This window comes from Pelmatolapia mariae, linkage group LG16_19 (assembly GCF_036321145.2).
Source record: "Pelmatolapia mariae isolate MD_Pm_ZW linkage group LG16_19, Pm_UMD_F_2, whole genome shotgun sequence".
NCBI classification, from domain to species: domain Eukaryota; kingdom Metazoa; phylum Chordata; class Actinopteri; order Cichliformes; family Cichlidae; genus Pelmatolapia; species Pelmatolapia mariae.
Genome location: NC_086241.1, coordinates 6,556,553 through 6,569,774, shown reverse-complemented (window position 1 = coordinate 6,569,774; position 13,222 = coordinate 6,556,553). Strand labels below are relative to the sequence as shown.

Genomic DNA, 13,222 nt, shown 5'->3' with positions numbered 1-13,222 from the left:
AATGGTTTAGCATTACTAGCAGAAGAAGGACTGATAAGTTTGTCGGACCGGAACCGGATTTAGAAAAATGTGAGCCAAAAAAGCAACACAAAACAGCAAAAGGTGGGATCTTTTTTTGACGCACTTCTTCGAGTATTCCTATAATTCTGTTAACTGAGGAACTTTATGAGCAGCCAAACAAACTTTACTAAGTAATACTTTCATGGTGTTAGCCTTTGCTAGCAGTGGAGCTATGAGTCTGTTTTCGTCTCTTTTTATCAGCTTTTAACCTTAAATTCTCCTCAGGCCGGAACTGCCTTACTGCTTGTTGCTCTTTGAATGCTTAAAAACGTTAACATAAAACGTTATTTGAGCCATGAATACACCCAATCCGTTCGGTAGTGCCCAAGGAGGAGCTTTCCAAGTCCCGAGCAGCAGCGTGAAGCCCAGCTTGTTCTCATCATTTGGGCAGCAGAACTCCAGCACACAGGCCCCGCAGAGTGGGGGATTTTTCGGTCAATCGCCCCCTCAAGGAAGCAACATCTTTGGACAAGCCCCAGCCTTTGGACAGCCATCTGCGCAGGCTTCAGCGTTTCCACAGCAATCTGCCCAGGCTTCAGCGTTTGGACAGCCATCTACGCAGGCTTCAGCGTTTGGACAGCCATCTGCCCAGGCTTCAGCGTTTGGACAGCCATCAGCCCAGGCTTCAGCGTTTGGACAGCCATCTGCCCAGGCTTCAGCGTTTGGACATCAATCTGCCCAGGCTTCAACGTTTGGACAGCAATCTGCCCAGGCTTCAGCGTTTGCACAGCAATCTGCCCAGGCTTCAACGTTTGGACAGCCATCTGCCCAGGCTTCAGCGTTTGGACAGCCATCTGTCCAGGCTTCAGCGTTTGGACAGCCATCTGCCCAGGCTTCAGCATTTGGACAGAAATCTGCCCAAGCTTCAGCATTTGGACAGCCATCTGCCCAGGCTTCAGCGTTTGGACAGCCATCTGCCCAGGCTTCAGCGTTTGGACAGCCATCTGCCCAGGCTTCAGCGTTTGGACAGCCATCTGCCCAGGCTTCAGCGTTTGGACAGCCGTCATCAGGAGTAAGCAGCACGGGTTTTGGGGGTGGCACAACACCGGCTTTTGGACAGACTGGAGGGCCCGGTCAGAGTTCAATGTTTGGGCAAACACCTGCTTTTGGGCAGGCTTCGGGATTTGGCAAACAGCCACCAGCAATCGGCCAGCAGCCCTCTGGGTTTGGGAGCCCACTGAGACCCGCAGTGAGTCAGCCTCAGCCTCTCGGGTTTGGACAGCCATCATCGTCATCCACCAGTGCCACCACCAACACCAGTCTGCTTGGGCCAGGTCAGAACAGGAGCTTCGCACCAACTGAATTTAGTTTCAGGCCAGCCAATGAGGCACTTTTCAAACCCATCTTTAGTGCCAGTCCCGAGCCAACCAACCCCCCAACCACTTCACTGTCCAACTCAGCTTTTGGTGGGTCCCAGACAACCTCCAGCACCACCTTGCCTAAGCCTGGGTCTTTAGGCTTCAGCTTCTCTGAACCAGCCTCAGCCCCCTCTGTCTCCTCTCAGAGTAACCCACTAACAACTGACAGCAGTAGTGGTCCAGCTACCACTCTTCAGTTCACCTTCTCCCAACCAGCCACACTCACCAGCTCCAGCACTAAGGCTGCCACCACAGAGCCCACCACCCCGTCGTCTTTCAGCTTTACACCCAAAACCCTCCAGCCTCAGGCATCGCAGCTTTTTGGAGGAACAACTTTTGGTCAACCCTCAGCTTTTAGTGAAACCAAAACCAAAGAAGAGGCTAGTACAGATGTTAAAGTCCATACGGGCCAAGGGGACATCAGCATATTTGCACGGCTTGGCAAAGGCACCAAGCGGAAAGACGATCCACCAATCTCCAGCACCGGCCTTGAGAAATCAGCTGTCCCTGAGGAGGATGTTCCACCTGAAGCAGATTCACCGAGACATCCCTCAAAGAGGCCGCTGATGAGGTCGCGTGGCCCACCAGGAGGATTAATCAGCCGAGCATTGAGCAGTCTTCGTAAGGATGGTGCTAAACCAGTGAGGCGGGAGGCTGCAAACGTACCGGAGAGGGAGGAGGTTCAAACTCAGAGTGGTGACCTCTTTGTAACGCCGCCTGCTGCCCAGACACTGACCAAAGATGTGCAGGATAAAGCCGAAGAATCAGGTGAGACATAAAAGTCATACATACTATGCATTAGTAATAAATGTGTAAAGGGTCATGATAAAAATCCTTCATCATGCAAATTACTTCTAAACAATTGAAGGCCAGTTTACTCGTCAGTCCTTACAATGACTGTAGTGATTTTTCTCTATAGATTCAGCAAAACCTTCAGAATCAAAGGTCGCAACCACGACCCCAAATAAACGTGGCTCACGCACTGAGAGCATGGACAGCCTGAGCGGCATGTCTCCCACCGACTGCACCTCACTCACGTGCAAGAACGTCCCTTCAGCACTCAACAGAAGAGACACGATCGAGAAGCACTTTGCTCGGTTTGGGAAAGTTCACAAGATCATCTGCCGGCCCGCCAAGAACCTCACCATAGTGTACTTCAATGACCATGTGAGTCACCTCTTTGTACCCTCACCATCCTAAGTTAGAGGGTATCGACAAAACTGGCATTCAGTTTAACTTTTCTCTCTCAAGCTTCTACTCTTTTACTGCAGGTATTTTGGAGTTTCCTATTCTCCTTTATAGAGTGTAATGTGGATTTTTTTGTCTTTTCCCGTCATCTCTTCCAGGCATCAGCGGCAAAGGCAAAGAAAAAAGGCAAAATCCTGCAAGGAAAAGAGCTTCTCCTCCTGTGGCAGAGAAAGAAGCAGAGTAAATGCAAACGTTTCTTTAAAAGCTAGTGTATTTTGGCAAAAATATCCTTTGACACAGAGTGATGGTTCTTCTGGATTAATGTGTAATGTTTTGGAGCAGGTCCAGGGGAGAAAGCGAGTAGACCTGGAACTGGAAAGGAGACGTCAGAAGGAGAAGGTCAGGAGGACATGGAGTCAAAAGCAGGTTCTTCTTCACCACTCCGGAGACCCACCCTCAGACCTCCCACACTCAGCAGCACGTTGACCTTCAGCCGCAGGTAACACAGCACCTAATTTTTACTTCACCTGTAAAGCTATCATGTAGTACGAAAAGTTTCCAGAACATTGTGGCTCTCTCACATGTGTCAGCTCCCCGGTGAAGAAGCCTTCCCCCGTAAAGGCTCTGCAGTTTGACACTGAACCTCAGAAAGAGAGCAGCACCAGTCAGAGCCAGAGCTCCGAGCGCCCGGTCCCATCCTCTCTCCTCCACCTCATCGGGCAGGTGGCTGAGACCGCAGAGGACAAATACCGCCTCCTCGAGCAGAGAGACAAGATCCTGCGTCAAGGCAAAGCCACCTCTCACATCAGCCATTATTAACAGAGCTACAAAAAATAAAATAAAAAGGTGTGAGACATTTAGTGCTGATGTCTTTACAGGTCGGCCAAAGCGGACAGACCTCCACCTTTCCAAGGTATTTGTGGGGACGTGTCCTGACATGTGTCCTGAGAAAGAGAGGTACATGAGAGAAACTCGGAACCAGCTCAGCGCATTCGAAGTCATTCCAAGCACAGAGACGGTAACGTCTTTAATATCAATGGAAAATATTAAATTTTACCTAGAACTCCATGTTTAGTATTCAGAAGATTCTCTGGAGCACATTTAGATTTAAATTTGAACTCCTCTTTAATCACTTCATCTGAATGCACTAATTGGACGTTTGGGTGCACAACATTGTAAACATATTTGCTATTCATAAATAATGAATGTGTAAATATCTGTTTAAGCTCAGTGATAAATAATAATAAATATGTATACACTGGAGAGACACTGCAGACTAGAAATGTCCAACTCACTTAAGTTCGTGGGCCAAAGAAAGCCTCGTATGATGCCCGACAGTCAAACAACAAAATGTTTAAAACTTTTCTTTTAATTTAAACAAAAATTTGCTAAAAACTTTCAAATGTAGTGAACCGTCCATTACAGAACTGATGATGAGCCGCCTGAGATACTTTTAAATGTCTTCTTACATGTAATTAAACTACTGTCATATTTTTACTTTTCACCCAGTGAGGTGATGTTAACGTTACCTCACTGGGTAGTGCAGAATGAAATTGTATTGGTCCAGGGCAGACCCAGGACTCACTGGAAAGGTTATACCTCTTGGCTGGCTTGGGAATGACGTTTTGTCCCCTTCCGATGAGTTTAAAGAGGTGGCTGTGGTGAGGGAAGTCTTGGCTTCTCTGCTTAGACTGCTGCCCTGTGACTCAAACACTGATGGATAGATGGATGAAATGGTTGTCAGTGTTTTTTGTAGCAGGCTGTAACCTGGTCATGCAAGGAAATGAGATTCCTTCTTGCTGTAAACAAATTTTTCTCCTTCCGTCTCTGACCAGGTGGATCACAAAGCCGCCATCAAGGAGTACAGCCGCTCATCAGCCGACCAGGAGGAGCCCCTGCCCCACGAGTTGCGTCCTTTGCCGGTGCTCAGCATGACTATGGACTATCTGGTGACGCAGATCATGGATCTGGGCCACGACAACTACCGGGACTGGTACGACTTTGTCTGGAACAGAACCCGCGGCATCCGCAAGGTAGTGCTTCAGATGAGCTGCTCCAGCTATACTTATTTACAACTTCAAAAAAGCTGTTTTGTTTCTGGAGGTTTAGGTGGGTGATTGGTGCGATTTAGAGTCATTGCTCTGAAGAGACTGATCCTCGTCTCCATCTCTCACTCACAGGACATCATCCAGCAGCACCTCTGCTGCCCACAAACGGTGTCACTGATTGAAAAGTGCACCCGCTTCCACGTGCACTGTGCCCACCACCTCTGCGAGGAGCACATGTCATCGTTCGACCCCAAGATAAACAACGAGAACATGACCAAGTGCCTGCAGAGCCTGAAAGAAATGTACCAGGACCTGGCTACGCGTCACATCTTCTGCCCTCGTGAGCCGGAGTTCCGTCAGTACAGCGTTCTGCTGAAGCTCAACGATGGGGACATCCTGCGGTCAGTCACAGAAACATATACAGAATATACCCATTCGGTGCTCCAGCGAGCATTTCCTCTGTAATTTGTAGCTGCATCTCACACCTGACCCTTAACCTCCACGCAGTGAGGTGCAGCAGTTTCGTGATGAGGTGCGAAACTCCGCCGAGGTGAAGTTTGCGGTGCAGGCATTTGCTGCCGTCAACAGCAACAACTTTGTTCGCTTCTTCAAGCTGGTGAAAGGAGCCTCGTACCTCGCCAGCTGCCTCCTGCACAGATACTTCAACCAGGTCAGAAACTGTCTGGAAATCATGTCTGAATGTTTCTCAATGAGTTCCTGAATGTTGGATTGTTTACGCACTTTTTTTCAGGGATGCTTCAATTGTGAAACTTTTGGATCACAACCTAAATTTGCTGATTAAATTTTTGTTGCTTTTGTTATTCTTTTATTTTGTTTGTGTTGTTATTCATCTCCTGCACTGTGCCAGGAAACAATTTAATTATTTGATCTTTTATTCAGCACAAAATGAATGTGCCATACCAGATAATGTTTTTATTTCCTGATATACTGTAGTCATCAAGCCTGATGGACTTCACTTTTTAATGACTTTTTTTAATGATTGAGAGACGGTTAAAACAGAGGATTGCAGTAACAGGATGGCAGCAGGTTGTTATAATGCTTACACTTGTGTTGTTAAGCTCGTGCTGTATCTGGAGCGCACGCCAACCAGCTGACGACCACCAAATCCCAGTTAACCAACTTCCTGTCAATGCAATTATTATTCCTGGAACTTTATGATGGCATAATGGTTGTTAGCAGCTGTAGCTTATGTCTTAAAAAAATAAACCATAAAAAAAATGTGATGCTTAACTTCAGCATGGAGATTAATTTAGACCTGGCAGGATATTAATTAAAGGGACAATATTTTAGTTTTTTTGTTGGTTGAAAAGGTCAGAACAAATATTGATGTGTTGGAAAAAGATTTGGTGTTCATTAAAATAATGTTTTTTGTGCGGGTGTTGAAAACTCCTAAACTTCATGTCTGTGTGCAGGTCAGAGCTAAGGCGCTGAAGACCCTGAACATGGCTCACACTGTGGGTCCCCGCTCAACTTTGTTTCCTGTTAACGACGTTGTGCGGATGCTGATGTTCCGCACCGCTGCAGAAGCGACTGACTTCATCCAGCAGTACGGCCTCAACGTCAACGATGGGTGAGTGTCCACGCCACTGGTTTCTCTCTCAGCTCCTTTCAGTGGAATGCTGTGTTTCTAAGGTCGTATTGCAGACTTATTGCATCGGCACGACAACCTTGAATAGCCCTTCTTTTAAACTCGATTTTGTATTTTATGTTTTTTTTTTTTCCCAGCATGGTTGAGCTGAGTCGAATAGCCTATCAGGAGCCAGAGCTGCCGCTATCCCAGAAGAAGTCTGAGGTGATTCTCGCTAAGAGAACGGTCTTGATTGGGGAGGTGGTAAACGGAGGGCCCCTCCCGAACCCTCCCCAGCACACCCCCGTCTGCAGCTTTGACTCCCACAACAAATACAGAGGAGAAGGAGGCTTGATCGAGGCCACGCCATCCCAGTTTAAAGGTTAACATGTTTTATTTTCTCCAGTTGTTGCACACACGTTAGGCTATTCTATTTCTGTAAAACTCAATTAAGAATGATCATTTGATCACATTCAGGAGGCGAGGAAGTGAATTCTTTGATATCTGTTTTGCCGTTTCAGTCGTTGGTGACAGAATGGAGCTGAAGGCGCCACCCAGTGGCGAGCTGCTGTCTCAGGTGGTACCAGTCAAAGCTCCCGATGTTCCCGCTGCCTTTGGGCCAGCTGCAGTTATTATAGATGAGACAGGAGAGCCCTCGACCCACCCAGCTGAGCCCCAGCTGCTATTCCAGCCTGTCAGACCCCCGTCACCTCCACCCAAACCTCAGCTGGTGTTCAGTGATGAGGTGGGGAAGAGTTCTAATTCTCATTTTCAGTACAGGACGTTCTCTTGTAACTCTGTGTTTTTATAAGTAATGTAGATATTTTTGCAATTAAATTTAGGATTGCTCACTTAAAATCACTTTGTGTACCTTTAACAGTAAAGATAAAGAATGAATATTTTCCTTCTCTTAAAATTTTGTATCTCACATTTTTTTTTAAGTTCACTATGCACCAGTTTGTGTGATAGGAACTCATTAAAACATCTTTTCTGTCGCTCGCTGCAGGACATCATGGCTGAGCTGGATGGTGTGGTAGAAGAGGTGGTTGATGCAGCAGTGAGGGAGATGGCTGAGGCCGGCGCCAGCTACGCTTCAGCAGCGCTCAAGTAAGCTTATCATGAAAACCTGTGATTGCAGTGTGTGGGAGGAAGTCCTCCGGTTAACATGACTGATAACTGGCTGGGTTTTTTTGTTTATTTTTGCTTTGTGCAGGGAGAGCAGCGTGCAGGTGGAGATGATGGTGAGCGAGGTCCTGAGGCAGATGCTACAGGAGGTGTCTGCTGCCGAGATCAAGCTGGAGCATGAGCGCATCGCTGAAGAAAAACGCAAGCTTGAAGAAGCCAGGTTGGTCTGCCAGCAGTTGGTTTATAACAGGCTTATCACCGCCCTGGGTTCAGTTAGGAAAGGGGGAAAATATCTTCTACTCTGACAACAGACTCGTGTTTTCCTAAGCCGCAATTGTGACTCTGTCTTAAATATTTAGGGCCGTTTTTGCCACGACTAACCCTGGTTTGTTTTTCCTTTTCTGTCTGTATCAGGAGGCGTCAGGAGCACGAGGCTTTCCTAACTCAGTTCAGCTTCTCTCTCTGCACAGAGGTGATGCACGAAGTGCTGGATGAGACCATAAAGGAGACCGCCGCCTCTGAGATCCAGTAAGACTTAAACAAATCTGATCAAATGTGTAACTAAGCAAAATCTGTTATGTTAATTTGGGACCTGAATACAGTCGCTTTCCACGATTCACGGTTCAAAATAATCTGTATTTGTCTTTTTTGGTCTTTGGCACAATTTTCAGTTCATCCTATGTCTCAGACAAGCTCTTTTAGCTCCTGCCTTTTAAGCCAACTGTGTTCTGATTGGCTGACACACAAAGGAGGTAGGCGGGGCTTCTGTTGCAGATTGTGGAGAACAGAAAAACCAGCCTGACACTGAATGTTTGAGGAATTACACACACCAACCTCATTATTTAAAACTTGGGTCATGTTTATTATGAGCATCCACTAACTTAACAGTGTGCATGTGACAGTGAATGAGGACGAGTGGACATACAAAACAAAAAGAGGAATTTCGTGATGTTGGAGCTCTTCGAGTGGCAATCATTAACTTAAAAAAATTGTTTTTCAGGGAGGCATTGAATGAGAAAGCAGAGCGGGTGGCTAAATGCACAGAGCAGGTGTGTGTGAGTCTAGTTGAGGAGACTCTGAATGCAGACATCGCTGTGTTGGTTGAAAACCTGCTTGAAGCAGAGCTGCAGCGTATCCACAAGTACATCAAAAGGTAAAAACATGGATAATGAAGGCAGTCAAGCAAAACAAAACGGTACCAAGAATCCCAGAAACTTCTCTTACTGCAGTTTTTAAATATTCTTCTTCCTCATCTACCAGGTGGCGTGACGTGGTGGCTGTTCGTCGGCAGCTGAAGCGACAAATGCGAGGCTTTCCTGCAGCCCCTTGCTGCGTTGACCCTCGCTTCAAACTGAAGGCTCTGGCTCCCAGTGCCCCTGCTCAGCCCTCCATAGCAGATCTGGCTCGTGGTTTGGTCAACCTGGGAAATGCTGGCATGTTGGCGCTCTCCAGCACCAGGTGTGTGCATCTCCTGTCCTCTCCTGTCAGTGTTGGGCGATGAGCACAGTTCCTTTACTGTAACATGTTTTCTGTCTGTCCAGGTTGTACAATATGAAACGAGGAGCAATCCACCAGATGAGAGTTCACTACTACTTTCAGCAGCTGCTTGAGTAAGTTCTGTTCCTGTGTTTGTTCAGTCAGCAGTCTGTGTCACTGTGTCATTTTGACCTGTTTCTGGCTTCGCCCTCAGCGAGACAGTTTGGGCGCCTCTTGACCTGCCGGCACTGGTGACGGAAAACATCCCCAACGCACCCGAGCGAATCTTTTGGAAGGCCGTCGTTCTTTTACCCAGCAACCATGAGAGCGTTGCCAGCCTAGCGGACAGGTGCTCTAATGCCCTAAAGATATTCTAGGCCCGGTTTTCTATGAACATTTCACTGATAGTGCCCTGTCTGTTATGATTTCAGGATCCTCTCTGACTGGCTGGAGGTGAAGCTCGGTGGGCATAAGGAGTCAGAGGCCAGGGAGGAGCAGCCAGAGGGCACCCTGCAGACACTGACTGTCACCAACACGCTGCAGGAGAGCGGACAGTGCACTCATAAAGTCCACATTAGCATCAAGGTCAGATCATGCGGGGCATGCAGAAATAGAAATATGATTATTCAGAGCAGAGCTGTGCTAGAGTCACAATAGAGAGGAGCTTCACGTTAGGTTAAATGTTTTAAGGCTGAAGCTGAAAGGCTTGTGTGAATAAAAATAACTAGAATAGGCTTAAAGGGTAAAGAAGAAGCAGCTTTTTCAGGGACATAAATCATGTTTTGCTGAGATTAAAAGTACCAGAAGTCTGTTAATGATCAGAAAAACAAAACGGTTAGGAATTATATGTTAATATTTCTTTCCCCACCCCGCAGGTGTCTCGAGGTCCGCTAAACGAAGACGGCCTGTCCAAAATGGAGGAGAGTTGTGAGCTCCAGGGGACGAGCGCCCTCATCATTCTGCTGCCCGCCCTGCCCACCGTGGAGCATGGGCAGGACGAGCAGGACGTCCCGCTGTTGTCCGCCTTGCTTCAGCTCAAACAGCTACAGCAAGCCAGCGCCTGGCACTGCCCACTGCCGCTCGTCATCCTGGTACCGGGGCTAGACGGGGGCCCTGCTGATACACAGAAACTTGTTGAAGGTGAGAAATGGTAGTGAAGACAGCACAAAGAGAATTCTGTAGTAGTTGGTAAATGAGTGTTTTTAAAAAAAGCTTCATCTCTTCTAGCTCTGAAGCTGCACACACTGGTGAAGGACGGCCTGATATCGGAGTATACGTTCTTCTTCATACCAGAGACCACTAATGATCTGCAGGGATCCAAACAGGTACGCATTTGCTCCTTTGCCATCATGGAGGTTTTTTTTTGGTCTTGCTTTTTTCCTTTACTGACCTTCTCCATCTTCTCTCCGTCCTGTCCTGTTGTTTGTCTTCAGATAAGCCAGGCCATGCGCTGGCTGGCTGTCCGTGCTCTGCCACCTTTCAGTCTAACCTGTAAGACCCTAGTGGAGCTCATTGAGTCCACCTTAAGTCATGAATTCAGTCCCAGAGTTTACTCCCACCGGTTGGAGCGAGCTACCGCACATCTTCCATCCCAGGATCCAGCTCCTGTCGTTCAGCTTTACAACGCAGTCCTGACTCACGTTGCTGATAAAGTGGCATCTCAGGAGCTCTGTGGGCTCTCGTGGCCTCCGGGCGAATTCTGTCTGCCTGACATGAGGGATTTTGTGCCTCATCTGGCCTGGAACTCCTCCCAGCACCTGGCCTGGCTGCGGGAAATCATCCTCAGCCTGCAGCTGCCAGAGTGGGAGCAGCTGTCCGCAACAGGTCAGTTTCACACAGAAAGAGATTTATCTTCCACAAAGATATTCAGAGGTTAATAATCCTATTTTATATATTTAATCATCTTATTTCTCTCGTTAGACTCGTGGTCTGAGCTGTGCTCCTCCATCTTTCACTATGCCGCTAAGATCCCGGTCTCACGTCGCAGTCAACCCCTCCTCATGTCTCGACTCGAAAACCTTCTGGAAAGAGTCAAGTTAAAGAGTCAACGCACCCGAACCCCCGGATACGCTGGAGAAGACGATGTATGTGTGGACTTCAGTTTGATTCCTTGGGATGACGTGCTGGTGATCTGCATTGACCACAAGCTGAAGGAATGGCAGATACCTAAACCACCTGCCTGCCAAGGTGAGGACCACGCTGCTGTAGTTAATTAAAACTAAATTTGAGACTAATTAAAACCATATAGAGCACTTAATAAAGTTACCAAATACAATAAAAATGTAAAGACAATGTCTTAAGTTTTAGTCTTTGTCAGTTTGGTCTAATTTTCTGTGGAAGATCATCTTTAAAAAATGCTTATTTTCCACTTTGCTATTGATGTTTTTGACCCATAATACCTATTTATTGTTTGTTTTAAGATGCTGTGACAGAGGATGGAGAGATTCTGGTTTACTTCCCCAAATACTCACTGAAGGGCTTCCAGCCGCCCGAGGAGTGGACGGAGGCCATTAGGCAAACTCACAGAGAGAAGCAGCAAGAGAAGGAGGGGTAAGAAGGCCCAGGAAAACCCCACAGGCTGTCACTGCCTCTGAGACATGCACGTCTTTCTTTTAATCTGACTGCACCTGAATGTGCAACACTATTGTGCAGTGCATGAAGCAAAATCTCAGACTCCGCAAAAACAGTCCTACTTAAATGTTCTAAAGCCGGCGTCATGGTGGCATCCTTGGAGCGCCTCCTTTGCTCTTCCTTTGTTCCTAATTCCGCCGGTTTTCTCCCTCCTCAGGGTGAGTGCAGCTGCTTATGCCACACCCACCACGGCGACCCTCAGGCAGAGGTTGTTCCACAGTCTGGTGGAGCCCGTCGAGGCTCCGTCAGCCCCGCTGGACATCACCCACATGCCCACGCCACCGGAGCTGCTGGCCCACAAAGTCCTGCAGAGCTTAGAGGAGGAGAAGGCTGAAAGCAAGAGGTACATCTACATCACCGCTTTTAAATGTGATGTTCATGGATTAGGGTGGCGGGGCACACACAGGTAGGGAGTTTTAGCCCCAGACTAGGTTTTTATGACCAAAAGGCCATCCCACACCCACCAGTTCAAGTGAACCTCAGTGAACCTCATGGCAGTTTGCAAAATCATCACAATTTTTAGAATAATGAGAATTTTCCACTTCTTTTGTATCCCCTATGAATGATTTTTCATCTGCTGGGTATCCAGGAGCAAACCATTACACCCTGATTTATTTTCTGCTTCGTTCGTTTCATTTTTGATTCAATATTAATTACAAATCTTGTCCCTGAAACTCTTGCACAGGTTCAAAAGGTTCTTGTTGACTGAAGATTGTTTTTAGCCATCTCTAGTCAAGCTAAACTTGAGAGCGACTGAATTTGGGCCTGAAAGAAAGAAGCAAGAGCATTGTAATCAGAATGAACTCATAATCATCACAAGTCAAAATTGTGATTTTTAAATTGAAGTTTGGTTGACTGGGGAGCCTGACAGTAAATACACCCTCTCTGCCTTTCTGCAGGAGCATGGAGCAGCTTCAGTGCTGGGTGGATGGCGACCCTTTGGAGCAATTGACCATCCCGCTCTTCCTCCCATCCTCCACACTTCTGTCCATGCCCACGACCATAAGGCACACCCCCACAGCCAGGACTCGAGAGGCATCTTTCACACAGGTAAGACTGTTTCCCGACACTTAAATAGGTTCGCTGTTTAAGCTGCTACAGATAAAGAAAATCTTTTATCTTTCCAGGAGCCTGATGATCATTTGGAAAAAGTGACCCGGCGTAAGACCACTCCTGAATCTTTGACGTGGCGACTGAAGGAGCTGGAACGCCAGATTTTGGCAAGCCAAGAGGAAGAACTGGCCTGCAGGCTAAAGTTGAGCGGCATGCTGAGCATCGTCGATGACTGACAGCACTTGAAGCAAACAGAACCTAAGTGTTTGCATCTACATACCTGTCTGTGACATGATCATCACCCTTTCATCTCAGTGTGGTCGGGTCCACGGACTAGAAATAGGAGTGTGGTTTTTTTTTTTTTGTTTGTTTGTTTTTGTTGTTGTTGTTGTTGTTGTTATTTTAAACATGAAAATGTATATTCTTAGCACTGGATTAATTTTGTAACACTGACTCCGGATTTATTGTTGTTTATTAAGAGTGTCTCTGTGTAACTAGTACATTAAACGCTGGGGATTGAACTCCTTTAATCCCACATTATTATTGAATATTACTGAATTGTTGAATAAAAGTGGAATATTTTTCTTGTAAAACCGTTTGTCATTGTTATCATTGCTTTATCACTGTCCACATGTTTATGTTTATCTGAGCAGCTCTATGATTCGACGACTTCACTGTAAACTCCGCCCATTTCC

At 46.9% G+C, this 13,222-nt stretch overlaps 1 protein-coding gene across 1 annotated transcript; it reads left to right on the top strand.

The window, feature by feature from the left end:
- Nucleotides 1–58: 58 nt before the first annotated feature.
- On the top strand, nucleotides 59–13,098 carry mcm3ap (minichromosome maintenance complex component 3 associated protein). Its single transcript, XM_063498495.1, has 28 exons — nucleotides 59–2,186; nucleotides 2,338–2,585; nucleotides 2,765–2,846; nucleotides 2,949–3,105; nucleotides 3,197–3,393; nucleotides 3,485–3,624; nucleotides 4,442–4,639; nucleotides 4,787–5,055; nucleotides 5,162–5,324; nucleotides 6,088–6,245; nucleotides 6,401–6,624; nucleotides 6,764–6,987; nucleotides 7,249–7,349; nucleotides 7,456–7,587; nucleotides 7,782–7,895; nucleotides 8,368–8,520; nucleotides 8,628–8,825; nucleotides 8,909–8,977; nucleotides 9,058–9,192; nucleotides 9,275–9,428; nucleotides 9,719–9,983; nucleotides 10,071–10,168; nucleotides 10,277–10,667; nucleotides 10,764–11,030; nucleotides 11,264–11,393; nucleotides 11,632–11,817; nucleotides 12,374–12,524; nucleotides 12,602–13,098. Exons 1-28 carry the CDS (start codon nucleotides 356–358, stop codon nucleotides 12,761–12,763), a joined length of 6,597 nt encoding a protein of 2,198 aa, XP_063354565.1. The 5' UTR covers nucleotides 59–355; the 3' UTR covers nucleotides 12,764–13,098.
- The last annotated feature ends 124 nt before the right edge of the window (nucleotides 13,099–13,222 follow it).